General features: G+C 43.9%; 1 protein-coding gene and 1 long non-coding RNA gene across 5 annotated transcripts; both read right to left on the bottom strand.

Annotated features, from left to right (window-relative positions):
- Positions 1–706: 706 nt before the first annotated feature.
- PRPSAP2 (phosphoribosyl pyrophosphate synthetase associated protein 2) lies at positions 707–16,085 on the bottom strand. Of its 2 annotated transcripts, XM_059861387.1 has the most exons (12): positions 15,932–16,085; positions 13,689–13,808; positions 13,107–13,257; positions 11,921–11,973; positions 11,729–11,795; positions 10,970–11,142; positions 9,933–10,048; positions 6,419–6,474; positions 4,012–4,160; positions 3,026–3,096; positions 1,908–2,054; positions 707–1,398 (listed from the first exon to the last, which is right to left on the bottom strand). In XM_059861387.1, the coding sequence occupies exons 3-12, from the start codon at positions 13,223–13,225 to the stop codon at positions 1,240–1,242; spliced, it is 1,110 nt and encodes a 369-aa protein (XP_059717370.1). In that variant the 5' UTR covers positions 13,226–13,257; positions 13,689–13,808; positions 15,932–16,085; the 3' UTR covers positions 707–1,239. The 2 variants fall into 2 exon arrangements, with proteins under 2 accessions (XP_059717370.1, XP_059717371.1); XM_059861388.1 differs by lacking the exon at positions 13,689–13,808 and having other exon boundaries at positions 15,932–16,081.
- An 808-nt stretch (positions 16,086–16,893) lies between these two features.
- LOC132335159 (uncharacterized) lies at positions 16,894–21,016 on the bottom strand. 3 transcript variants are annotated; one of them, XR_009488603.1, is made up of 4 exons: positions 20,477–21,010; positions 19,523–19,665; positions 18,651–18,746; positions 16,894–17,015 (listed from the first exon to the last, which is right to left on the bottom strand). It is a non-coding gene; the product is annotated as an uncharacterized LOC132335159 (long non-coding RNA). The 3 variants fall into 3 exon arrangements; XR_009488604.1 differs by lacking the exon at positions 16,894–17,015 and having other exon boundaries at positions 17,049–18,746; positions 19,523–19,656; positions 20,477–21,016; XR_009488602.1 differs by lacking the exon at positions 16,894–17,015 and having other exon boundaries at positions 17,049–18,746; positions 20,477–21,015.
- Positions 21,017–21,482: the final 466 nt, after the last annotated feature.

Here is a 21,482-nt window from a genome sequence, read left to right as displayed (position 1 = left end):
GTTTTATCCTTTCAAGTCAATGAACCCTCCAAAGTCCTTGGAAGTTTGTCTCCAACATAGAAACGGTGTCAACAAAGGTTAATTTTCGCTTCTGAACACGCCAAAAGCTTTATATTCATTTGTAGGACATGGTGGAAAGATTAAACCAAACAGCCTCTAAATGCTCATCAATTCCACCACTGTTTTCTCTGCAACAGGTGAGGAACTTGGAGTCTCTGGGACTGGGAGCTGCTGCCTGGCAGCCAGCCGGCCATTCCACCCACACCTGCCCAAGGAGGCTGGGAAAACAAACCTGGACAAGTTCAGCTCTGCTCTATGCCGTAGTTTTTAGCTCATCCACGCATTTGGGACAGGCAAGAAACCTCAAAAAAACCCCCCAAGTTTATCTGTGATGAGCTGGTTTGGATTTTACCAGCTGGAACCTACATCCCTCACAATATTCCCAAGTCAAAGAGGCACAGAATGGTTTGGGCTGGGAAGGATCATCTCATTCCAAAACCCAGCCATGGCAGGGACACCTTCCACTATCCCAGGTGGCTCCAAGCCCCATCCAGTCTGGCCTTGGACACTTCCAGGGATCCAGGGGCAGCCACAGCTTCTGTGGGAATCTGTGCTATGGTCTGAGCAATTCCTTGTTGCTCCCTGATATCCACCTGCCATATATAAGGAGACACAGTTGAGAAGACAAAGGAGCAGCACATGAACATTTTTAGAAAGCTCACACAAAACAAGTCTTTATTCTTTGTTGCAGAAAATAAATACAGGTGCATATTCCATATGCTTTTCTATAAAAGCACTCCTACAAAATCACTGGACTGCATACAACAGTACAACCTTTTTGGCTTTTAAAATGCAAATATTATACAGTCACTTCATTTTATTATCATTTAAAGCACTTGTAGCAAGCAGCTTTGGAAAAGGAATGCTTAATTTAGAAGCCAAATTCTTGCCTCAAGTGTTTTGTGGGATTTTTCCATCGAGTATAGTGCAACTAACCTAAAAGCAACTAGAACAGTTTCTTTGTAAAACGTTTATTCCCACCAACCCCCCCCACTCCCAACTCCAAAAAACCCTGCCAACGAAAAAAAAATTGTCTTAAAAACTGTTCTACCTTGATACTTAAACCAAGAGAAAACAAGAAGTGGCTCAATGGAAATATTAAGGTAAGCACAATGCTTCACAGCTCATTCTCTGTTCGCTTCCAGTTTGGCCCGGGGTGTTTCTTTAGAGGAAGAAGCTTTAATCATCCACTCCTATATTCCTGAAAAGGTAGGACATGGACTCCCCATTGTGGATCCTGCGAATGGCTTCTGACAGGATCATGCTGATATCCACAGTCTTGATTTTAGGGCACTGAAGTTTTTGTATTTCATGTGGAATTGTGTTTGTAACAACCACCTACAGGAAGAAGAAATGGTCAGGAAGACGTAGCTCTTTTGTTTTCCACCTTTTATACTGGAAGAGTGAAAGGGAGTTTTACAGATGCCACAAAACCACCCTGGCTGACAAAACAACATTTTACATTACTGTCAGGGTCACAGTGTCAGGAAGAGCCATGTGTTGCCACAGGTTCCATGTATCCATGGATACTAATGGATACTGTCCCTCCTTCCTTCCATTCTGCCACAGATCCAGAGGAGGTACAGAAATATCCCACCCAGTAAAGAGAAAGGTGTGCTGATACTGACAGTCCAGCATCTCACCACTTCCCACATCTCCCACTGCTATAGTTTAAAGACATGGGGATGCTAATGTTCCAGCACACAATTCCACAGTAAGAAAGCCTGAAGCAGGAACCTCCCATCTAAATCCTTAATGCCAGCATATGTCAATAATCAATTCAGGAGAAAATTACTTGCTTTGAAAAGCCCCAGATCCCTTGATGAGAGATCAAACTCCACACTTACTTCATCGATAGCAGACTCCTCAATCAGCCGGGGAGCATCTGAGGACAGCAGGCCATGGGTGGCCATGACAAAGATCTTGTAGGCCCCTCTCTCCTTGAGGGTCTCAGCTGCAGCCAGAAAGGTGTCAACGTCATCTATGATGTCATCCTGCCAAAATCCCAGAGTCACTGAGGGTTCACCACATCAGACAGACCAACACAGCACATCTGACTGACAGCACAAGTTAACAGTGTAACAGACCCCAAACTATCAGAAAATTACTCTTTTCCTTGACAAACCCAGAGGTTACACTCTGCTTTAGAGAAAAGTGCATCAAGGAACGATAGAATGGCCTGGGTTGGAAGGAACATGAAAGATCATCTCATTCCAAGGCCTGCCATGGGCAGGAACACCTCCCACTAGAGATGGTTGACTACACCATCTCAAAAAACGACACTCAAGAGTCCCACACAGCCTGGCCTTGAATGCTCCCAGGGATGGGCAGCCACAGCGGCCCTCACAGGGAAAAATTTCTCCCTTATATCCAATCTAACCCTACTCTCCTGTAAGTCTGAAGCCATTCCCCCTTGTCCTGTCACTGCAGGCCCTTATAAATAATCTCTCTCCATCTTTCTTGCAGGCTCTGCTCAGGTACTGGACAGCCACAACTGGGTCACCCCAGATCCTTCTCTTTTCCAGGCTGAACAATCCCAGTTCTCTCAGCCTTTCCTCATAGCACAGCTACTCCATCCCTCTGATCATCTTGGTGGCCTCCTCCAGACCCGTTCCAACAAGTCCATGTCCACCCTCTCAACTTCACTGGCATTCCCAAACTCAGCAGTAGGAACAGGGTGATTCTCCCCTCCTCCTGTGGGGTGCATGCAGCACCTGAACCTCTTCAGGTAAGCACTGAACAGAATTCCACCTGCTCTGCTCGTGGAAACAAGGTCCCAGTGCTGCTTCCAGAGTGGATCCCTTCAGAGCTCCCAGCCAGCCCTGTGAGTGTGCTCAATGCTGCCCCATCCTATCAGAAGTCCACCAGCAGCCAAAGTTTAGTGGCTGATACAGAACAGCTACTTGATCTCTGCAACTTTGACATATTTAGTGTAATTGATGAGAACTGATGGCATCTCACTTACCACAATGATAGCTATTCTTCCTCCTACATCTCCAACAACTGTGATGGGTGGTTTTTCCTTGGGAATCAGCACTGATTAATGGCAGATGTTTTCAGAGGGGTAGAAAGGAGAAAGAAAGTAGGAAGGTTATATAATTTATTTGAACTATGGAAATGTCTGATGGGTCACCACTATTAGAGACATGAAGCAGCAACTATTTCAACATCATTACTGAATGAAAACCAGCAGGATTCTAATACATAAATATTTTTAAAGCTTAGTTAATATATTAACTATATTCATTTCTACCTGAATTCTTTACCAATTCAATTAATTCTTAATTTCAGCACAGAAACAGCGTGGCTTGCAGACACAGGCAGTTCAGACACTCACACTGGGTTTATGCCCTGCAGTTTTGGTGGTGCAGCTGTAGGTCACATCCACACTCAAGCAAGAAGGAATCTGTAGTATTTGCAGGGAATCCCCAGTGAGGGGGAGAGAAATGATGTATTTGATTTTATTTTATTAGAGGGCTAATTAATTATTTTATTGTAATATTTTATTCTATATTATATTACACTATATTACATTATAGCTAAACTGAATCTGCTAAGCACTTAACTTTGCACACAACTGCATGGAACACACACACACACACTCTCAGCCATGATAGGCCAAGGAAATAAAACACCATCACTTTGGGTAAACAACTTCTATATTGCATTCTACTTTTGCACAAACACAGGCACAGCAAATGAAAAGAATTGTTTTTCCTTTCTCTGAGGTTCAGAGAGTATGAAACTCAGAAATTTCCTTGGGAAGAATTGTGCCTTGCTTTTCTCTGTGAGGAGAAATGTGGTGACAGGAATCATCTTCTCCCCACTAAGATGATTTTTTTTTTTTCCCCTCTGTGAAGAACTACTCCTTTTAGCCAATTCATCCATGCCAAACCCAATCCCTAAACCCACAAAACCACCAGGTAACACCTTCCCCCCACACTTACTTACTGGGGATCTCCAGGCTGGGGTGGATAGCAGCCACGTACTTGGCTGTGGGAGGGGAGTGCCGACCGTCCACCATGTCAGACTCAGCATCCTGAGCTTCCCCGTGGATCACGGCGATCCCCAACCGCAAGCGCTCGGCAAACGACTGGGCCCTGCAGGGAAAGGGTTCCAATTCCAGGAAAAGGTTACATTTCAAGTAACTCACCTGTGTACAACCCTAACCTATTTCCATTTCATTGCTAATGTTTCAGAGGGAAGTCAAAGGATCCTAAAATTTTAGGAGAATTCATAAAAGAAATTGGTTGCCCCTCAGTATCTTTTTTTATCAGGTTTGTTAAAGTCAGAGTAACCTTCAAAGTGCCCATATGGGCCTTAAAGCAACAGGATGAATGCTGCAAGTCACAAAATGCTGACTACTGCCTTCTGCTTTGCCCAAGAGCCAAAATAACACTTCCCAGCCTTCAGGGATCCCATGCTTTAGCAGGACACATCCAACAGTAACCAAGAACAGCCTTGATGTCTGGATTGTCTGCATTTAATAGGAAAAAAAATACTCCTATAGAAAGAGAAAACAAGTGTTCACCTATTTATTTAGTAGTAAATAAAGACAATATCCCTGACCTGCTGACACATAACCTGAGATACCCTGTGAAAAGGGGACCCAGATGATCATTCTGCCTGACAAACCACACTTGGGAGTTGAACAGCTTGGATTTTTTAATTAGCTGACATGAAGTTCCTTCACACTGCAGTATTTCTTCAACTAAAATTAGAAATTTCTGTAAAGAAGTGTAAGGTTAGTTGGGGGAGTGGGAAAAGCAGAGTCAGGAAAATAGGAATTTGCATCCCAGATATTGGAAGTAGCAAATACCAATTAGCACATCCATCCCACCTTACCCTGCACACCCCAGGGTTTGGGATCCTGCCTAAGCCCCCACCCAAGTCTCCTCTGGTCCAAGCAAGCCCAGCACATCCAGGGTGATTCACCCTGCTCTAACATCAGCACCTCAGACCAGAGCCTGAATCACCTCCTCTGTCCTCAAGCCTTACTTCACTACCCAAACAATACAAAGTCCAGACAATAATTTGCCCATTGTGATACTCAGTTAATTAACAAAGAAGATTCTTCCACCCTGTGGTTATCATACAGTTGCAATATTTTTGCAAGTAGTTAATTGCAGGCAATTATTATTACAAACAATAAGAGTTATGACTTAGCAGGAATAATCCTATCAATAAAACCATATTAATTACCTTAAAATGCAGTATTAAACTGAATAAAGTTCAAAGTAACAGCCAAATGATTTATAAATTTCCCAGTGAGCTCAGAAACCACAGAGACATTCTGAACTTCAACACACAAGGGTTCTTTTTCACAAGCAGGCATTCATCAAAAGTATTTTCCTAGATTGTTTTCAGCCTGGATTAGGCTGAAACATCCAATAATCCCTCTCCCAATACAATGTAACTCTTCACATACTGTCCCTAAATACTCACAGGAACATGTGAAGAAGCTAAACAATACACTTCTGGGATCCTCTCCTCCTCAAATCACTGCATGATGGGCAACTCATCTGACTATTTGCTGGCATTGACAATTACTGGATAAGCATTAAAATGCTGCAACAAGCACTTGCCTCACCCAAGAGGCAATACTGACACCGTGGAAAAGAAATGGAAAAGAAACAAATGTAAAATTACCTGGCCAAAACAAAAGCAATCACAAAAAGTACTGCTGGAGGAAAAGATGACAAAAGGTGGTTTGTTACAGAAAAAAAGGAAAACACAGAGTATCACAATTCATTGGCATGGAAGTCCAAGTATCCTTTCAACAAACTCCTGGTTTGTCACCACAGCAAATACAGCCTCTCTCAAACCATCTTACAGCACCTGCTGACAGCACTGCAATTCCAGAGTTTAGGAACAGTCAACTAAAAAGCTTCATGGATTAAGAACAGTCATTCAACCACCAAAGACTTCACTATCACAATCATCTCAAACAGCAAACCCAGATTCACCATCTGTGTTTAGGATCTGATCAGCCATGTTCTTAGTTATGCCCATGTTAAAAAACTCATCTGGATTAATGGCATTACACTTCCAGCCACTTTTCCTCATTTAAAGCAGATTTATAATGTAAATGCACACAAATATAACATGATTAAAAATCTTCTTAATCATAAGCACTGCACTCAATTACCACATCCTTTTGTATGTTTTTTTTTGTACTCTCCTTAGATTTATTATTATTACAGCAATGATGTAAAACTACCCAGCTGACAGAGGAGAATTGGGAGGGGTGTGAAGGCTGCATCTTCTAATTATTAAATACTTGTCCTTCACATGATCCTAAGAACAAAATCCCGACAGAGATTTCCTGCTCTAAGGCAAGAGAGCAGATCTTACCCACCTCTTTGCAGATGCAGGAGATTTGGCCACAATTACAGCATTCCTGTAGTCTGGTATCTGTAGTAAATAACAGATAGCAATGTCCACTTCATATCTTTAGACAAACTTAAACTCAGTAAGAATCAGAGAACTTTATTTTGCCAGAAGAATTTTAAGCATTGAACGTTTTACCTAAGAAAGCAACCTCAAGAATCCATGGTACATGATCAGGGTTGACAGCTCAGTAAAAACATGTATTTAGAAAATTCAGATATTAACTTCAAACTGTACCTTTTATAAACTCCATTTTACAGCACAAATAACAGAAAAATAACTGCTTTAGGACATCAGCATTACACCCACAAGTGTTAAAAGAAACAGGAAACCATCAAAATTAAAGTTTCCTGTTCAACCTAAATTGTCTTTCATCACTAAACCCAGCATTTTACAACTTCCTATTGTCTTATAGAGTACCCCAAGAAAAGTCACACCTCTCCATCACATCACACTGACTCTTTCTCTGGACCATCAGAAGGGATAAAACTTCCACAGTCACTGCCCTGATCCTGGAGGCTCAGTCTCACAGTGCTGCCAACTCTGCCACACTGGTCAGCACCAAGGGATGCTGCTGCAAATGCTGCCAGCACCAGAGGGATGAGGCCAGCAAGTCTGAGTTTCCCTCTGATGTCTGCCAGGTGCTCCAGTCAGGCTTCACAAGCACAGTCTGCTCCTGAGTTTGCTGCCCCTGCCCCAGGTCATACTGGTTTTTCACTCCAGACTCCTGATCCCCATTTAACCAGCATTTTAGTCCCCATCTCTCAAAGGTTTCTTATCCTCATCTCCATTTCCCCTGCAAACAGTGACTCCACATCAGATCCATCTGGTTTGTAGCTTCCCAAGCATTCCACCATCCACACTTCCAGCTCTCCTTTCCAACAGCAGCTAGCAGCTACAACTGCACTCCCTCTGGTATCCCATTTTACCCCACTCCTGGCAAACTCAGCCTTTTCCTTCACTGTGCTGCCCTGGGAGGATCCATCTCTATGGAGAGCAGCTTAAAGAACCTGTCTGTCCTTCCAGCCAAAAACCACAGTCCTGAGCCAAGCAAAGTCCTACAGAGCAGGTCCAGTCCTCAGAATCCCACTGTTGAGGGATGGAAGACTCTTCACTAAATACCTGCAAACTGATCTGTTAGGGGTGGAAGTCACAGATTTGTGGGGATGACACCCTGTCATGCAGCTCACCACCTTGTCAGACACCAAACTCCCATTCCAGAGCACAGAAATACTTGGGGTTTCTGCAAACACAGGCAAAGTAAGTTCTTCCACAATCTGATCCACAATATATGAACTGCACTGACTGATTATTTCCAAAACTCTACCTGAAATGGGCATGGGAAAGAAAAAAAAAGTTCTGAATTTGGGCAAGGGCTCAACCAACAGAAAATAAGGAATTTTCTGAGGACGTCAGGCAACACAAATAATCCACAATGTTAGTAACTCCACCTATAAACTGGGAATTCAGCATGTTCTGTCCTTGACAAACACTGAGTTATACAAGAGGCTACAAAGATTAACATGACGGAAGGTATGGACAAGGCAGGGCCTGTCACTCGACATAATAAAGGCTTTGATCTAGTTCAGACACCATTGCCTCATTTTTCCTCTGCCAAATTAACAAATTTGTTCTCAGCTCTTCAAAAATGAAGTCAGAAAGTCAGAAATGTCATCCCAAAGACTCTGAGGTGTCAACATGTTCATGTGACAAAGGGCTGTGTCACTCTGGGATTAACACCTGCTAAAAGGAAAGAGAAGCCACGAAGTATCCAACATTTGCCAAGCACACCAAACTAAACACCCAACAATTTTCACATCACAGGAATTTCACTGATTGCACTGTCTTCATCCCAGAACAGCAAGTGATTCTCTTCCCATCTAGGTGTAAATTTCCAACAGGAAACAACTACAAGCCCCCATCCTCCTAACTTTCAGTGAGATGTTCTTTAAGTGACTTTCATTCCTATCAACTGGACTCCATTTCATGCCCCAAAGTACATCCCATGATGACTCCCACAGCTTTGAAAGCTCTGGCATTCCCAGTGAAGGATACCCAGCAAATTGTGGCCACCGGGAACTGGAGTTGAATACTAAATTCCTCCTGAGCAGCAATGGTTCAAAGTTTTAAGCACAGATACAAGATCTGGCTGGTGAAGGTACTTGCCAGTACAGAGCCCGTGTGATCAGATCCAGTCAGTTAACTCTGGTTTTAGAAAATCCCCTCATGGATGAGCAGAGGGATGAAGAACTGAAAGTACCTTTTAAAACTTCTCTACACATACTTCAGATCCCTTCAAAAGGTCATTTTTTAGATTGCACAGCAGTGTCAGACTCAAAGCTGCAACAATTCTGTGTAAAACACTGAAAACTCAGGAATCAAAATGTGCTTCAAGACCAAATCAGAACCATGATCTTGTTATTGACCATAAACCACAGTTTCAAGCAACACATAAAGGTAAAATGTGTCTTGTGTCTGTGTATTTGGTTTTCCACTTTTGTTCTTTTTTTTTTTTTAATGTTAGGAATTGCTTACAATGTGCAATACTTCTTTCCTGGAACACAAGATGAATGACTGAGGCAAAGCCAGAGCCTGGAGTTTTGTTCTGCCATCCTCTTTGACTCTATTACCAAATGAAATTATAACGAGGAATTCAAACAGATTTTAATACTGTCATAACAAAATCATGTTGGTTTGGGTTTCTTTAAGGGGGTGGAGTGGGGTGTGTTTTGTTTTTTAAATTGAGGCATTCGTACCTTTATAAAAAGAAATAGCTTGGATTCAAAAGCAAGAGTGAGCTAAACCTTTTCTCTCACCAGGAAGAAAGCATTTGCTTTATTCCAAATTACCATTAGTCAGAGGCTTAAGGTGCATCTTATACCTACAACTATCATTTGCACATTTTCTACAGGCCAATCTACCAGTAGCACTTCTCAAAACCCTTATAAAAATAAGATGGAGAAACGGAGGCACAGAACATCCCAAGTTAAGCTCCTCAAGTCAAGACACGCAGTCTGAACTAACAGTGAGTGAGATTTCCACCCACCAGCCTGACTTTCAGAGCACAATCAATAGGCACTCTCATAGTTTACAACTTCCAAAGTGTTTCTTATTATGTGATTTAAATTTATGCCCACACAGGCAGCCCTTCCTATAAATGTCAAGGAAACTGGAAATAGGAAAGGAAGAGGACATGAGAGCAAGAAAATGCTAATTTTTTTCAGTGTTAGGGGAATATATCTAAGAGAAAAACCAGTACTGCTGCATGGGTAAGAAAACACCAGCTCTTCAAGAAAGCAAAAGTTAAATGTGGGGAAGAGAAGAACCAACAGTTTCCAACATCACTCCTTTTCCCAATTGACCATTCTCCCCTTAAAATTCAGTTTGAAGAGTTAATCTTTTCAGAGGGATTTGTTTCAGATGCCCTGAGATGTGACAAACAAGAATTTAGAAAACCAACTGTAGTAACAAGCCTTCCTCACCTCTTCTTGGATGTACTGCAGCAAAAATGGAGATGCTCTCAAGTTATCAACTGGAATATTGAAGAAACCCTGAATTTCCTTCTGATGTAGATCCATGGTAATAAGATGAGTTAGTCCTTTAAAATAAAATAGTAAGACATACAGAGAAGCACATCAGGAAAAGTAAGAGAGAACAGACACTTTATTTTTCTAAGTTTCACTGCAGTTTGTCCAGAAAATCTCTAAGCTGCATGAGAACAGTAAGTGAAAATACATAATAAATTCATTTTAATCCCTCTTAAGCACACTGGCATTAACATGTTTTGAGGCTTCTAGAGTGACTTTTTTAAAAGAACCTCAGAACACTGCACATAACTGACTCTGCAGTGCCACACTGAGGCAGGCAAGATCCTTCTCCACTGGACACGGGACAAAATGGAAGCATTGATTTGTCCTATGTCACACAGCAAGAGCCTGGCACGCTCATTAGTTCTGAACTCCTGAAAAATGGGCCAAGCTCCTAATCAAAAACCACTTCTCTCAAAATAACAGCCCAGATCCTACAGTTTGTTATAACTGCCTGCTTTTTCCCAGGGATGGGAGTGAAAGGAAAGAAGCAGAAAATGTGTTGAAGGCTGTGAAAATGAATAATCTCATTCTCCCACATGGTCTCAAATGTAAAGGACAAAGTGCATTCATCCAACAAGTAAAAAACAAGACAGAAATGACAAGGCACAACTGTTCCAGACTGCAGGAAAGGCAAAGGATGGTATTATGAGAGGTGGATACCACAGCCCAAAGCAGCTCAGCACAGCAGACTCATTCTGCCAGCTCAGTATAACTCAATGTCAAATGGTTTTATCAAATTTGGGTTTTTTATGAACACATAATTTGGAAACATTTCTAATTACATTCTCCTTTTTATGTAGGTTTTAAACACATGGAAAGCTTGGCAGTTATTTCTAAACAGAGTCGAAACTTGTGTAGGGATCTCTCTAAACCTGGAAGCTGACACAGGAGCCCCCCTTGCTCTGATTTAAGGACAGCCACATTCTTACCAGCTTTGCACATCATCGAGGCCAGCAATTTGGAGACAATGGAGCCCCTTTTCCTCATCTTGCACTGTTTGCTGTAGGGGAAGTAAGGAACCACTCCAATAATGCTTTTGGCACAGGAGGTTTTACATGCATACACCATGATCAGGAGCTCCATGATCGTGGTATTCACATCCCTGCAACGAGAAATATCTGCTCCTGTAGCTGGTGCATAAAAATCCTGTGTTCACCACAGAACTCACACCCAGCACAGATGGAGAGGGCATATTTTTAGAGAACTGGTCATCAGCTAGCATCTACATTTCTGCTGCCATTAAAAAAAAGTCTTAGCATTTGTAAAGTTCTTTTCACATAAAATTTAAGAATTTCTGAATCACAGGACACATTGCCCAGGAAACGTTCCTCCTACATCTTAACTTTGTGATAGTGCTAGAGACAGGGAGCTGAGAAGAGAGGAATTTAAAGAGATTGACAAAAGCAAAAGAATACACTTAGGGAAGGAATGCAGAGACCAAGGGAAAGGTTTTATTGACATAGTCACTAAAAATTAAAATTGTAGAGGTTACCTTATGCCAAAGCTTTGTGTACATATAAAAACCCAACAAAACCAATACCAAAAACCCTCCACAAGCTTCTATCTAGTTAATATAAGCTTATTACACTGCATCACAAACACAAAAGGTGATTAAAAATGAAAACAGAAGCACTGCTATGGACAGCCCAGATCAAATGCTAGCACAGGGTCTTTAAACAGTTACTCACTTTGAAACTGTCTGGATGATAAATACATCCTTTCCTCTCACAGACTCCTGAATCTGCACTCGTGTTTCTGCCAAGAAGAGAAATATGTAATATTTGCAAGAGCAAAACTCTTTTTAGAGTCTAAGAAAAGGGGAACCAATACATTCAAATCAGTGTCAGGTGCATTTCCAGTTTTGCTAATTAAATGCTCACCTCTGTTTGGCTCTTGATAAACCTGAACCTTCCCCATCTCAACTCCCAGGCGCCTGCAGGAACAGAAATAAGGTAGAAGTCAGTAAGGGGAGAGGAAGGGCAAATCAAATGTAAATCCCATATAATGCAACAGTTACTGAAAAGGCTGCATTCTGTGGGAGAAAACCAAGGAAAGAAAATTCCAAACCATAAAACCAGTAATTACAGTGAACATCTCTTTAAAAAGTACCTACAATTTCCAAATGCTGCACTGCAGACTATGCTAAACTTATTTTCCAGTCAAGCTCAGAAGCAACAGGAAAAAAAATGCTGCTGTAAAAATGCAACATTTTGGATTTTTTAATATATTTCTTGCCCTACATATATATATATATATATATATATATATATATACACACACACACACACACACGTGTGGCAATATACATGTGCACAATACTTAAAAATACTGCTTTTAAATCACTCTATCTATAGAAAAAAGTCAATGCAGAGTGAAGAGGAAAGAGCAGCAAGCACTATTTTATGGATAATGGAAGAACAGTATCTGCTGTTTTTATTCCTTGTCAGCATTAGCTAGACCCCATCACTACAAAGAGACCAGAGTATGCTCTGCACTCAGGCTCAAATTCTTTCTACAACCTGAGTTCCTTTGCACTCCCCTTTTTCCTCCTATCACACCTAACTTTGGGTAAAGAAGCCTCTGGAAGAAATCCATCTTGTCTAATATTCCCATAATGTCATGCATCCTAGTTAGCACAGTAAAAATGTACTTAAGTCCTAAAAGTTCTGCTACAGCTATTCATGGATTTAAGCTAAAGAAATGTTCCCATCCAAAATACACAAAGAGCGAGAGGGATGTAGGTGTCCTGCTTAAAAACACCCCACTACAAGGAGTAAAAACTTCTGCCATGATGATTTATCACTATGCAAACATTAATTATCCCACGTGTTTCCTATAAAATGCTGCAGCCAGTCACAGCCTGCCACGGAACAATTCAAACACAAATTACTCTCTCTGTTATTGAGCTGTTGAAATATCCTCTCCTATAGAGCAAACCCCATGTTCTTGCAAATCATGGCAGTTTTCCCGTGTAACTTTCCTTAAACAGGGAAAAAAAGTGTCCAATAAAACAAATCCCATCAGAATAACCCCAAGATGGGAAGATTCCCTGCAGACTTTACTTACTCAGCAATCCTCTTGGACAGTTCCATGCATGAGGAATTGGAATTAGCTGAGAACAGCACCAGCCCACCCTTGGTGATATTCATGATGGCCCCAATTTCAGTTGATGGCACACAAAACATCAACCCGAAGTTGTTTTGCCGCTTCTAAAAGACTGCAAGAGATCGAGAGTCATTTAAATCCATGTTAAAAAATAAATAAAACAAGACACACATTTGCTCTGTTTAGAAAGTGTTGTCTCCCAGAACCTTGGATATTCCAGCATCCTTAAAATCTGTTATCCCCATTTTAACAGCTTCCCTACAGCTCTCCAAAGATCCCCCAAGACAACATTCTAGCACCAAGGTTTTTTTTCCTTTTTAACTGCTTTCCTCAGGCTATCATCCAGTAACACTGACACTTTTTTTCCATCACCTTGTCCAGTTCATTTTCCAGAAGTGAGCAATGTTTATTGACTTTTCCAAAATCACAAAGACAGTCTGGGGTAGAATTGAGCTAAAAAGAGCTCCTGGGCCCTGGCTAGAAGAATCTATTTCCAAAGTTGAATCTCTTCCCATTACTTTCCAGTAACTTATATAAACTTACAAATAAGGATGAAATGTAAGGAAGAATTCAATAAAGCTGGCAGCTGTAAATAATGACCTCTTGCACAGCAATTCCACTTGCTGAAGCAGCTGTTGTCATTCTTTGAAAGCAATATTTCTCCTGTGAAAACAGGAGAAAAATATCAGGAGGAAATCAGTATAATTTGGTTTCTGTTTCAAATAAAGGCACAAACCACTAATCTCACCAAGGACTTGATGGGATTCCATGTTTTTATTATTCTTTGTAAATCACATTTTCATGGTTACTTCTACTATAAAACTTTAGTTAAATAAAAGGTAAAAAAAAGATCCCATTGACCAGCAACCCTGGATAGATGGAGGCAGCATTCAACTTAAAATCCTGCTGCACTTCACCTCTGCTGCATAAATAATCCAATCCTTCATCATCCATTTCAGCATTACGTAGGAGACTGGAAATATGAAATACAAGTGGCATAATTTAAAGCAAAATAAACAGAAGTTACAGCTAAATCAGTAACTTCTTTCCTGGTAAACATCTCCCTGTTGAGAAACAGAATTATCTAATAGTCACACCTAACTGGTTAGAAAAAGCTGATGATGTATCAACCATTAAGTACTCCAAAACAACAACAAAGAGTTTTGTATTTACAGGAACAGCTGGCTAGGTCAGTAACGAAACTCCTTCACACCCCCTTTACAACCAAACAGTCTGGCTCAGTTTAACCCTGTCAGAGGAACCCGATTCACTCTCGTGAAGAGCCAAAGTCAAGTCAGGAACTTCCTAACAACAAATCTACTGGTGCCAAGGCTGAGCTGTGCTCAGCTGCCATGAATGAAAACCTGCCTGTCATCAGAACTGCGCAGAGAACCGCACAGACCGACAGCTTCAGCCCCCAGCACGTCTGAATGTTTCACTGCACTAAAACCAGAGGGGCCCCCAAAGCAAGACCTCTATCCCTCTCAAATGAAATACCAAAAAACCCCCATTTCTTAGCTAGTGTTTCTCTGCTCTGCTGCTCATTCACTCTCTGCAACTCCCAGCTGTCAACTAATGGCCATCACCCATCAAATATTCATGATGATGTTCAAGATCCATCTCAGCTCCACCAGTGCAAGCATAGACCTGAAATGCTTTTAAGGTCTGAGAACAGCACCTGAGAGCACCCTGCTTGTGTGCCTGGATGGGAACAGAGCAGAGGCAACTTTCTGTGTTACTAAAAGCATTCACAGTGTGTTCAGAAGGTGCATTTTTATCCAGTTGTGTGTCTTCTTTGTTCCATAGATTAGGGAAATGAGGAGCTCATTAAGAGATCTGAAAAGATGAGTTGTTGGCTCTCAACTACTGCTGAGAGTGCATTTTACACCACAATATACTGATGTTTTACAAGCAACAGTGAACATTGCTCTTCATGTTATTATAGGTCAAGAACTTTCTTGTGGATGTACTTCAGCAGCTACGAGTGGGCTATGGTGTGTGTGGGCAGGGAAGCTGCATTTCGAGAGTAATATGGACATATCAACCTTCAAACAGGTGTTGGATGAAAGCAAGCTCACAAAACTTTATTAGATGTGCATAGGCATAACTCCACAGGGGTACATGGGACAATAACCCTCTGCTTTGAGGTGGGCCAACCTTCCAAGGTTGAACACAAGCACAGAACAGGCTGCAGCACAAACACCTGCCTTTCCTTTTGGGCTGCACACGATTACACAGACACATCATGATGAGCACAACAATTACTGGGCACACATGGCTTTATGCCTCCATCAACTGAGCATGTCCACACAGAAAGCAACAGAGGCAGGAATAACTGGATGGGATAAGGAATGGAGCCCATGCGATAGAGGCAATCTCCATCCTCTCCCCAATTCTCCCCACGGGGAATTTTCCCGTCCCTCCACACTCACCGATGCTCGTGGGCTAAGAGACCCTTCCAACCCACACCTCCCTCCAGTCCTTCGGATGCTCCAGGTGGGTGGCACAGGCCCCGTGCCCCCCGTGGATCCCATCCCTCCGCCCCGAGAGCGGCCCGGGCACGCCGCAGCCCCACGCCGCTGTCCCTCACCTGTGGGACCTGCGGGCAGCCCGAACAACCCGAAAAAGGGGCAGCCCAGGAGAGGGTCTCCATCCCCTGAGGGAAGGGCGACCTAGCCCATTCCTCAGGCGTCGGAACCCCGTGTGGGGAAGGGGGATGTCCTGCCTTCACACAGCCGGCTGAACTGGGCTGAGCGGGCGGGAGCGCCCCTCGCTGAATGCCTTACCTGCCGGCTCCGGCCCCCCGGCCCCGGGAGAAGGCGGCCCGGCCGGAGGGGAAGGAGGGGGAGAGGCAGAGGCGGCGGCGGAGCTCAGCCCCTCCGGTGCTCCGCGGGCAAGATGGCGGCGGGGCGTGAGGGAGGGAGCGCGGGCGGGCGGGGCGGGCCCGAGGCGACGCCCCCCCCCCTTCCCCCGCCGCGCTGAGGGGGGCGGGCGCCATTTTCCCCCTCAGCTCCCGTGCGGGTGGGAGCTGCGATGGAGTCTTGGAGTCTCAGAGTTTTAGGCTTTTAGAATCGTCAGTATTGGAAAAGACCTTCAGGATCATCCAGTCCGACCGTCAACGCAGCAGTAGCACGAAACCACATCGGATGCCTCTTCCAACACCTCTAGTTATGGTGACTCCACCACCTCCCTGGGTACCTATGCCAATGCCGGGCCACACGGACAGTGAAAAGAATTTTTCTAATATCTAATCTGAATCTCCCATGTGTCAGCTTAAGGCCATTTCCAAGACCAGCCTCCTCCTCACTACAACATCCTTTCAGGGAGTTGAAGACAATGATAAGGGCCCTGAGCATCCTCCAGAGTAAACAAACCCAGCTCAGCCAGCCCTTATAAAATACATTTTCTAGACCCATCATGAGCCTTGTTGCCCTTTGCACCAAAAAGGCAGTACAGATCTGAGTCCCCAACTGGGATGATGGGGGGACCCCAACACCACAATTCAGCTGCCCCCCCATCAAAAATAACCTCTGGTGCAAAATCCGTGTGGAATAATGCAATGATGTCCACAGGGTGCCATAATTTTGGAGATCCCACATCTGCATCCCCACCAGAGAGGGATGGAAGGGCAGCTCCATCCCTGCTGGACACCAAGCTACCATCTGGCCTTTGCCATCAGCAGTGTTTATGGAAAAAGAGGCATTTCTGCAAAGTAAATTAAGAACAGAAACTATCAGTGGTCTCTCAGTTCCTTGTCAAAAGCACACATGATTTATCCAGAGTCCTTTCAGACTCTCCTTGCCACATGCATCAGTTGAACTGCACAAAGGTTCTTTTGACATCTGAAATGAGGCTCTTATTTCAGTCACTCTGTTTAAAAAGAAAAAAACAAAACAAAAAAGCTTTATCCCAAGATACACATGACAAACTGCTTTGAGGAAGTTACAGTCATCCCACACAGACACACATCCCTCCTTTAAATACAAAACCCAAACACCATGTTTTTTCCCCAGACTGCGCAGTTAGAACCTGTTTTAAATTACATTTCTCAGTACGCCCAAGTTGAGCAGCGTTTTGTGGATCAGAATTTTAGCATTGAGCGTAAAGCTACAAAGGTACTTTCCACTGCAGCTTTTCTCACAAAAAGCAATTAAATTTGCTTATTCCTGGACTGCAGGGTGCATTGGAGCGAGGCTGATCATGCCAGCAGATATTTCTGCCCACGCTGGCCTTAACATAAAAGAGGAGGAAAAGCCACAGGCAAGCTCACCAAACACGACTGCAAAGGGACAATATTAAATTCATAGTCTGAAACTGTGTTTCTGCCACTACAAGCTGTGTTTTCCACTTTAAATATTCACAGGCCAATGTGTCTCCAGATTTCACATTTGTTTCTTGCTTCATGCATTCCAAGACTTGGTAGTTTCTTTTTCTGATTGTTTTTTTTCAGCAGAGTTGGAGCTGGGGAAGAAGAAGCCATTTAACGTGGAGCTGTGGAGCAGATGTTGAGCACTCCACTTGCAGGCCCACAAAGCCAGGACATCTGTTAGAAATATGTGAGCAGTGAGGCCATCAAGCCTCTTAGATGCTGCAGTGATCCTATGCCTTTCCTACATCCTCTCCCAAATTACACTGAGGTGTAAGGGAATAGTCCTGTCCCTTGCTACCCCCATCATTCCCAGTCCATGTTTTTCTGCTTCCAGGCTGGTGCCTCCACACAGTCCATTCAGGATCACTGACCCAAGCAGGTTCTTTTTGTGTTTCAGGGTTTTCAGGACAAAAAGGAAGGGGGGTGAGCTTTTTGTTGGCCTCTTCACAGAGCAGCAGAGATTTCTCTTAGCATCAGTCTCCCTGGCTGGACCCCACTACAGGCTGGTGTGGCACAGCAGTTTAATGCAGAACAACCAGAAACAACACATGGTGAAGTACTGACCCAGAATGCAATTAGCAGCCTTCCCCAGAAGCATTTTTCAATACCCTAGGGCACTCAGAATTTGCTGACTGTTTGATTTGTGCTGCCCCAAATTCCTGACATTGCTTAAGCAAACCACAGGACCAGGAACCAAGTGATCCTGTCTTCTGATCCTTTTTTTAATAAGGCTACTGCCTTTGTTTTCTAGGAGAAAAAAAGATCAATTTCTTTCCCACCTCTGTCTTCCTGATCAGAGGAGCATCAGTTTAAATTTCAGCTCCCAGGGGAGAGGGATTTGTTAATTTGACAATACTCTATTCAAACGCTGAGAGTTCAACAAACACTTGCTCCAAGATGAGCACATGGATTTTGTTTCATTTATAATGATTCAATTAGCAGCCATCTAAGGAATTCTGAAAATTTGCTGGGTGTGAACACACTGGCTCACAGAGGTTTGTTGTTCTTAATCCAGACGCGACCCTGGCAAGCAGAGATGTGCAAAAAAAAAACTCCCCCACACCACACCTAGTCCAGCCAAGGTGAAGGACACTGCTCATCCTGCACTGGGCTGGATGACAGCCTGCATCCATCACCTGAGAGAAGATAAATGCTGCTGTCACCCCAGCTCTTGAGCTCCATCCATCACTGCTCAATCAGGTTGGCTTTTGTTTGTTTGTTTGGAGTTGTTTCTGTTAAAAAAAAAAAGAAAGTGGATATTAAAGCTCACCTACCAAACCAGCTGGCAGTGAGAACTATCAGACATGGTGCACCAGAGGAGCACTGATTTCATCCTGAGAGAGCCCTGTGGATGGGTTTGGTCTCTCCCCACTAATAAAGGCATCCCAAAAACATCCTCTACCCTACACAGCCCCTGTGAGCCCGCAGGGAGGTTCTGCAGCACACAGACACCTCCACACTGAGCACAGACCAAAAGCCATCACCTCCCTGCTCCCCTGCCTTCAGCTTTATTGCCTGGGGGACAACTGTGTCCAATTTCCAGAAGATTCTGCCTTGGATACTACCCAGCTAGGGAGGCAGAGCTCAAAACAACTATAAATGCATTTGGAATTGATGGAAGGAGGTGTAATTTTATCATATCTTGGGAGTGATCTGGAAATAGCATTCCCCATGCCTGGCAAGCAAAGTGCTTTGATAAAGGTCCTGGAGCAGGGAGCACATCTTCTCTGTGTGAGAGGCTATGGCAGTAGACAGCACTCCTTGCTTTATCAAATATTACTGCTTGGCTGTCTGTGGGAAACAAGCACAGACTCATTTGTCACTCTTGTTACCCCTGAGTCACAAAGCTCTGACTGAAGGCTCCCTTCAGGGTTTTTTCCTGTTTCTGTCTGCGCTTTCCATTCTGGATCAATCTGTAATGTTTAACAGATCTGCCACATCAGCCCCAGCACAGACACAGGGTTATCTCCACCCAGCCTCCAACAAGGGGACGAAGTTGTAGCAATACCTGGAGCGTGACAGGTCCTTCACAGACAGACGGCTCGAGCTGGATATCAGGGTGAGGGTTTGGACAAACACAAAGCCAGCAGTGGTGCCTCTTGTTTGGTTCTCTCTGCTTTACTGTGCGTGGGCAGCTCTGTCCTGCAAAATCTGTGTGAAATCCTGGTCATGCCCATCACCTGGTGTTTACAGGTGTGGTTTGCCCTTTGATTGGCCTTTAGGCAAAATTGGTTGGACTGCACAGTGAAATCATGTCATTTTAGGGAATTTGAACAGCTGCACAGTCCATGACAAACACTAATTAGTGCTCTGTTCCTTTGTCCTACCGACTGGGTCCCAGCAGGATTTGCCATTTGCCTCACTAAGCTGCAGCTCCTGTCCAAAGAGCACACAGGCATCGTGCCCTGTGCAGGCATTTGGTGAACACAGCAAGGGCTTGACTTGGTCACTGCAGAGCAACTTTGCAGATTAAAGCAGAATTCAGTGTATGAGAGCAAGTCCTATGCTTTGCATGCTCAACTGTGAGGTGCAAAGAAAGATTTGGTAGCAGCTTTGGCCCATATGCTGAAAAGGAACTGGAAGAGGTGTAGGGAAGCAGCGAAGTGCAGCTAGCAAAGAGTATCATGTGTGCTCCCCAGTTTGGTTCTGACCAGGACCAGCAAGAGCAGATTAATGCTCATACTGGAAATGGGACCCTCACCCTGCTGCTATACCAAAAAAAGGGCTGAGCCTTACTCAGGACTCTTCAGCCTACCCCACTTACTGACACTATTACCAACATCTCCTTCACAGAGAAGCTTTCTACCAGAACCTCTCCTCTAATTCACTGTATTATTTTCTGCCTGATTTCAGCAAGCTCTGGAAGAGGTTCTGCTCTCAAACCTCTGTGCACTACCTTTGACCTTATCAAGCAAGTCAATCCCCCAAGTTCAAGATTATAACACTTAAAAATTTTACTCACCAGGAAAGTCTCACCAGAGGAGAGGCGTGGGAACTGTAAGGCTTCCCAGAGGCTTTTATTGTCTCATTAAGCTGTTCTTAATGAGAATTTCCTCACCTGCTGCAGTGTCCCTCCCATTCATTTGCGTTCACTATCCTGCTGATAGTACTCAAGGCTGTCTTAGCTCCCACTCCTTCCTCTTTCCTCATAACTATTCTGAGCCCAATTTTTATCTCCCTGATCTCATCCAGGTCCCAGGGAGAAAATACTTTCTCCTCTTTTGTTACTACTTGCCACATCCTCCTTGGCCAGTTTCCTCCCTGACATCTCTGCAGCTTCTCCTGGCTCCAGAGTCAGCTGCAATAGTCTCTCCTCCAAGGCAAGGCAGCAACAGCTGCTCGTGGTGAGATCCCTGACTTAAATGCTCACTAAAAACTTGTTTGTTCTCTCAACTAAGGCTCCCCATGCCTGGACCACAAACACCTCAGTGCCTGCACCCCGAACACCCCAGTGGCTCTGCCCATCCCAGCCTGCTGTTTGTAGGGGCAGGGCTGTCGGATCAGCCCCTCTGCAGGACCAATGAGGCCTCACCCCAGCAGGGCAGCGGGTTCAGCGCCTTTCTCAATGACTGTAAATACTGGGGGGTTCAGGCTGTTCCACTCCTCCCATGGCATCTGAAAGAGCCTTGACAGCAGAGCTGCGTCAGAGGGGCTACAGCTGCCAAAGCAGCCATTCAGCCTCCTCTGATTGCCTGCTGGAAAGTATTTCCCCCTTTTTTCATTCAAGCTTTTCTAGATAAGCATATGGCAAATGGAAATATCAGAGAGAATGAACTGCCTCCTAGTTGGGAATGAGAGACTGACAATTATCCCTGTGATAATGAGATAGTCTGAACATAAGGGAACTCGATACAACGGGAGATTTATCTTGGAAGCAGTCCCTTGGCAGCCTGGCCTGTCTTGCTGTCAGCATGGTTTCCCATTGCACAAAGGACAGGGATCAGACCCAGGATGACAAATCCATCTCT

The sequence above is a fragment of the Haemorhous mexicanus genome, chromosome 17, assembly GCF_027477595.1.
Source record: "Haemorhous mexicanus isolate bHaeMex1 chromosome 17, bHaeMex1.pri, whole genome shotgun sequence".
NCBI classification, from domain to species: domain Eukaryota; kingdom Metazoa; phylum Chordata; class Aves; order Passeriformes; family Fringillidae; genus Haemorhous; species Haemorhous mexicanus.
This window is presented reverse-complemented; position numbering and strand designations above follow the sequence as displayed.